The sequence below is a fragment of the Oncorhynchus gorbuscha genome, linkage group LG01 (genome assembly GCF_021184085.1).
Source record: "Oncorhynchus gorbuscha isolate QuinsamMale2020 ecotype Even-year linkage group LG01, OgorEven_v1.0, whole genome shotgun sequence".
Taxonomy (NCBI): domain Eukaryota; kingdom Metazoa; phylum Chordata; class Actinopteri; order Salmoniformes; family Salmonidae; genus Oncorhynchus; species Oncorhynchus gorbuscha.
The window spans coordinates 117,465,428-117,471,427 of record NC_060173.1 but is presented as its reverse complement, the minus strand read 5'-3'; the positions used below and the strand labels follow the sequence as shown (position 1 = coordinate 117,471,427).

The 6,000-nt window shown below is 49.7% G+C and overlaps 1 protein-coding gene across 4 annotated transcripts in view; it reads left to right on the top strand.

Annotated features, from left to right (window-relative positions):
• Nucleotides 1-839: 839 nt before the first annotated feature.
• prkag3b (protein kinase, AMP-activated, gamma 3b non-catalytic subunit) overlaps nt 840-6,000 on the top strand; it is a 43,286-nt gene continuing 38,125 nt past the window's right edge. Inside the window, exons 1-4 of one of the 4 annotated variants that reach the window (XM_046347395.1) lie at nt 840-1,029; nt 2,529-2,565; nt 4,638-4,839; nt 5,059-5,140. In XM_046347395.1, the coding sequence (XP_046203351.1) occupies nt 4,684-4,839; nt 5,059-5,140 (238 nt within the window). In that variant the 5' untranslated portion in view covers nt 840-1,029; nt 2,529-2,565; nt 4,638-4,683. The remainder of the gene's footprint in view (nt 1,030-2,528; nt 2,566-4,637; nt 4,840-5,058; nt 5,141-6,000) is intronic. The other 3 variants (XM_046347306.1, XM_046347526.1, XR_006838562.1) reach the window with 3 other exon arrangements.

Genomic DNA, 6,000 nt, shown 5'->3' with positions numbered 1-6,000 from the left:
CTAAAGCTGAGTCACTGCTGCTTCTTGCCTGTCTCTGCCTGTCTCTGCTTGTCTCTGTCTGTCTCAGCCTGTCTCTGTCTGTCTCTGTCTGTCTCTGCTTGTCTCTGTCTGTGTCTGTCCGCCTGTCTCTGCCTGTCTCTGCCTGTCTCTGCCTCACTCTGCAGCACCTGTCTAAAGCTGAGTCACTGCTGCCTTTTGCCTGTCTCAGCAGCACTGATCTCCTTGCCTGTCTCTGTCTGTCTCTGCAGCACCTGTCTAAAGCTGAGTCACTGCTGCCTTTTGCCTGTCTCTGCCTGTCTCTGCCTGTCTCTGTCTGTCTCAGCAGCACTGATCTCCTTGCCTGTCTCTGTCTGTCTCTGCAGCACCTGTCTAAAGCTGAGTCACTGCTGCCCTTTTGCCTGTCTCTGCCTGTCTCTGCCTGTCTCTGTCTGTCTCAGCAGCACTGATCTCCTTGCCTGTCTCTGCCTGTCTCAGCAGCACTGATCTCATTGCCTGTCTCTGTCTGTCTCAGCAGCACTGATCTCCTTGCCTGTCTCTGTCTGTCTCAGCAGCACTGATCTCCTTGCCTGCTGCTAACCCTGTAGCCTTTCTTGCCCTTTTTATTGCAGGGCTTGTCTACGGACTTGTACACACACACACACACACACACACACACACACACACACACACACACACACACACACACACACACACACACACACACACACACACACACACACACACACACACACACACACACACACACACACACACACACACACACACACACACACACACACACACACATCTGTTATCCCCCCCCCCCTTCCCTCTGACAGTCCCCCTCATGCAACAGTCCGCTCCCTCGCTCCCAATTTAGTCCCCGTCGCTCCCAGGGACTGGAGCACAGTTGGATCATGGTCAGGAGGTGACACGAGCAGCTCCAGTAAAAACCCGTCTCTCTCTCAGCCTGCTCCGTCCACACCTCTCCCTCTATCCAGCCCAGCCTCTCCTCTCTTCAGCCTCAGAGCCATGGAGTCTTCCCATGAGGTAAGGAAGCAGAACATTCTCACCTGTCCTCCTGAAGCATGCTGTTGTGTGAGTGTGTTAAACAGGTTTTACGACAGCTGCACGCCTACACGGATGGTTAGGAACTGAAGACTGCTTCACTGTGAGAATCTAGGTCTGCTACAGTCGTAGACGACACCAGTACAGTAGACTGTTGTAAATAGATATACTTGTTGTTGTTGTTGTTGTTGTTGTTGTTGAACTGTTAGCACGTTGTCAAATCTTATCAAAGTTGATACCGTAGCCTACATCTTCTAACCTCAAGTGTAGAAGTGCCAAGCGTCACAATCCCGGTCTCCAGAGAATTGCAAGCTGCGAAGCCAAATACTTCACTCATTTCTCTCTCACCCTTTTCATGGAGACATTGGCTTGCATCAGACCTGAATAAACCAAGGTTTATATGAAAAATCTAGTTCGATGAGTTTGAAACGAGAACAACATTCATTTTTTTTGGGGGGGATGGGGGGGGCATAGTTCAGAGAACTGGAACGGGCTCTAAATGTCTTAGCTGTTAGCTAACAGTTAGCTGTTGCTAAGACCCTGTGTCGTTCTACCCCAATACATTCCTTTGGTTTACGGCTCTCAGTCCCTGCTTGATATGTGTCAAGGCATTCTGTTGACAGTGTTGACAAGCTCTTGTTTTGTATTTAGCTTCCTGGCTCTGTATGGCAAACCCTCACACCTGACTGCTTTACGGTTAAACTAAGCACAATGTATGTCCTTACAACGCACTATATGAGTTGGCATACAGTACATACAGTACATACCATGCCAAGTATTGCACATCTATAGAAAAAAGTCACTGTTATGTGGCTTCTTACTTAAAACCACTTACTTGTATCTATGTTTTTAATGACTGGGTAATGTCTGTGAGATCTACTCTGTGAGATCTACTCTGTGAGTTCTACTCTGCGAGATCTACCCTGTGAGATCTACTGTGAGATATTCTGTGAGACCTACTCTGAGTTCTACTCTGTGAGTTCTACTCTGTGAGATATTCTGTGAGTCCTACTCTATGAGATAATTTGTGAGCTCTACTGTGAGATATTCTGTGAGCTCTACTGTGAGATATTCTGTGAGCTCTGCTGTGAGATATTCTGTGAGCTCTACTGTGAGATATTCTGTGAGCTCTGCTGTGAGATATTCTGTGAGCTCTACTGTGAGATATTCCGTGAGCTCTGCTGTGAGATATTCTGTGAGCTCTACTGTGAGATATTCTGTGAGCTCTGCTGTGAGATATTCCGTGAGCTCTACTGTGAGATATTCTGTGAGCTCTACTGTGAGATATTCTGTGAGCTCTACTCTGAGTTCTACTCTGTGAGTTCTACTCTGTGAGATATTCTGTGAGCTCTACTGTGAGATATTCTGTGCCCATCAGATATGCAGATATGCAGATTCAACCCAGAAATGTAACTCATATGACATGAAACGCATAGGGAGTTGAAGAACAAGTAATTATAGGATCTTCTGTCTTTGTGCAGGTCCTCTTCATGGATGGTCTCACTATGAAGGAGATAGGTAACTCTCATGTGTTTAGTGTGTGTGTGTGTTGTTGTTTTATCAATACTGTTGTATTGCTGCTATACCAGACAGACCTTTTCACACTATACCGTGCTGACAGAACCAACCTGCCCTGGTTCTACCGTGCTGACAGAACCAACCTGTCCTGGTTCTACCGTGCTGAAACAAACCAACCTGTCCTGGTTCTACCGTGCTGACAGAACCAACCTGTCCTGGATCTACCGTGCTGACAGAACCAACCTGTCCTGGTTCTACCGCGCTGAAACAAACCAACCTGTCCTGGTTCTACCGTGCTGAAACAAACCAACCTGTCCTGGTTCTACCGTGCTGAAACAAACCAACCTGTCCTGGCTCTACCGTGCTGACAGAACCAACCTGTCCTGGTTCTACCGTGCTGACAGAACCAACCTGTCCTGGTTCTACCGTGCTGACAGAACCAACCTGTCCTGGTTCTACCGTGCTGACAGAACCAACCTGTCCTGGTTCTACCGTGCTGAAACAAACCAACCTGTCCTGGTTCTACCGTGCTGACAGAACCAACCTGTCCTGGATCTACCGTGCTGACAGAACCAACCTGTCCTGGTTCTACCGCGCTGAAACAAACCAACCTGTCCTGGTTCTACCGTGCTGAAACAAACCAACCTGTCCTGGTTCTACCGTGCTGAAACAAACCAACCTGTCCTGGTTCTACCGTGCTGACAGAACCAACCTGTCCTGGTTCTACCGTGCTGACAGAACCAACCTGTCCTGGTTCTACCGTGCCGAAACAAACCAACCTGTCCTGGTTCTACCGTGCTGACAGAACCAACCTGTCCTGGTTCTGCTGTGCTGAAACAAACCAACCTGTCCTGGTTCTACCGTGCCGAAACAAAACCACCTGTCCTGGTTCTACCGTGCCGAAACAAACCCACCTGTCCTGGTTCTACTGTGCCGACACAAACCAACCTGTCCTGGCTCTACCGTGCTGAAACAAACCAACCTGTCCTGGTTCTACCGTGCCGAAACAAACCAACCTGTCCTGGTTCTACCGTGCCGAAACAAACCCACCTGTCCTGGTTCTATCGTGCCGACAGAACCAACCTGTCCTGGTTCTACCGTGCCGACAGAACCAACCTGTCCTGGTTCTACCGTGCCGAAACAAACCCACCTGTCCTGGTTCTACCGTGCCGAAACAAACCCACCTGTCCTGGTTCTACCGTGCCGACAGAACCAACCTGTCCTGGTTCTACCGTGCCGAAACAAACCAACCTGTCCTGGTTCTACCGTGCCGAAACAAACCCACCTGTCCTGGTTCTACCGTGCCGAAACAAACCCACCTGTCCTGGTTCTACCGTGCCGACAGAACCGACCTGTCCTGGCTCTACCGTGCCGAAACAAACCCACCTGTCCTGGTTCTACCGTGCCGAAACAAACCCACCTGTCCTGGTTCTACCGTGCCGACAGAACCAACCTGTCCTGGTTCTACCGTGCCGAAACAAACCAACCTGTCCTGGTTCTACTGTGCCGAAACAAACCAACCTGTCCTGGTTCTACCGTGCCGAAACAAACCCACCTGTCCTGGTTCTACCGTGCCGAAACAAACCGACCTGTCCTGGTTCTACCGTGCCGACAGAACCGACCTGTCCTGGCTCTACCGTGCTGACAGAACCGACCTGTCCTGGCTCTACCGTGCCGACAGAACCGACCTGTCCTGGTTCTACCGTGCCGACAGAACCGACCTGTCCTGGCTCTACCGTGCCGACAGAACCGACCTGTCCTGGCTCCACTCATATTTCACATTGTCCTTCTTCAGCACGGTCCCAGCTGCTACGGTGGATGTGTAACCAACCAGGCCAGTTCAATACACCTTGGTTTGGCCTGGCCTGGTTCGGTTTGGCTCGGTAGTGTGAAAAAGCCTCTCTGAGAGTGTGTTAGGACAGTGGATCTGAACCCTCTTCTCTGGGACCCACCAAGGTTGCACAGTTTTTTGTTCTAACCCCGAACTACCTGATTAACATAACCTAGGACTTGACGATTTGTTGACATACTGACCCTGGAATGGATCAAATCCATGGTTGGGGGGGGTTAAGGTTTTTTTTCGGGGTGAGGTTAGAGAAGCCCTGTGTCAGGACACTGATGGACCTGAGGCAGGGTGCTCCACCCCTGTTCCTCCCTGCAGCCCCAGCCTCGGCCCCAGATGCCAACGTCTACACCAAGTTCATGAGGAACCACTGCTGCTACGACGCCATTCCAACCAGCTCCAAACTGGTCATCTTCGACACCACCTTGCAGGTACATTATTCAAGCTCCCCCAAAAGCTCAACTTCAACACTGCAATGTTTTTTCGTGGGTTTAATTCCCAGAGGCACCACACGTATGCACGCATGTCTGTGAGTTACATTGGATACAAATGTCTTAAATTGGAATCTCTGAAATGTTTTTGCAACATCGACCAGACACCCAACGCGACCAGCGTTTCAGAGTTTCTGTGTTTCTGTGGTTGTGTTTCAGGTAAAAAAAGCTTTCTTTGCTCTGGTGGCGAACGGTGTTCGGGCGGCGCCTCTGTGGGATAACAAGCTGCAGTGTTTTGTAGGTAAGGTAACCTGGAACCCGAGCATTTCCCAATCTGGCATCTAACCTTTAAAGTCCAATGGGTCAGCTATGAGTTTAGACTCAGATTACAGACAGACACCCCCGTAATATCAATGCAGCATTCCTCTCAAACCCCAACAACCCAACTCCGCTTCCCCTGCTTGGGGATCAGCTAGGCGACTGTCTGGGTTCAGAGGTTAGGGTCCCTGAAATTAGACCGTAGTTGAACCTTAAAGTAAGTCCCGGATGGTTTGAAAAGGTGTAAGTTACTGCTGTGTATGTGTGCGGCGTATTCTGCGGTTTTGGTTACACGTCTCTCTGTATTCACGTCTAACTGTGTTTCCTGTGAATAAGTATTTTATAAATATATAAATCCCTTGTGAGGCTACTAAACATCCCTCCTTGTCTCTGGGAGGGTTATAAACAGGGGTGTTGATATGATTAAATGCAGATCATCAATTAGCTAGACCAATGCTGGCTCCATGCTGGGTCGCTGCTGGGTGGCCTTTCAAGAAACCTTTGAAAGGCAAGTGGGCCGGGTCCGTTCCACCCTTCCCATCCGGCTGGTCTGGTTTCTGGATTAGGATGCGTCCCAAAAGGACACCGTATTCCCTACGTTAGTGCACTACTTTTGACCAGGGGCCCTGCACACTATATAGGGAATGGGATTCCATTTGGACCTTAGCCCTGGGCTGTTTTCTGGGTTAGAGCCAGATCCATCCCCTCTGCAGAATTTGGTGCCAGAGATCTAACTATAGTACAGCACCTGAGCTCCAGTGTCTAGTGGGACTTGTCCTCTATTCTGCATCCCATAGAGCACCCTGTTCCCTCGTCAAAGAAGTGTACTATATAGGGAATAGG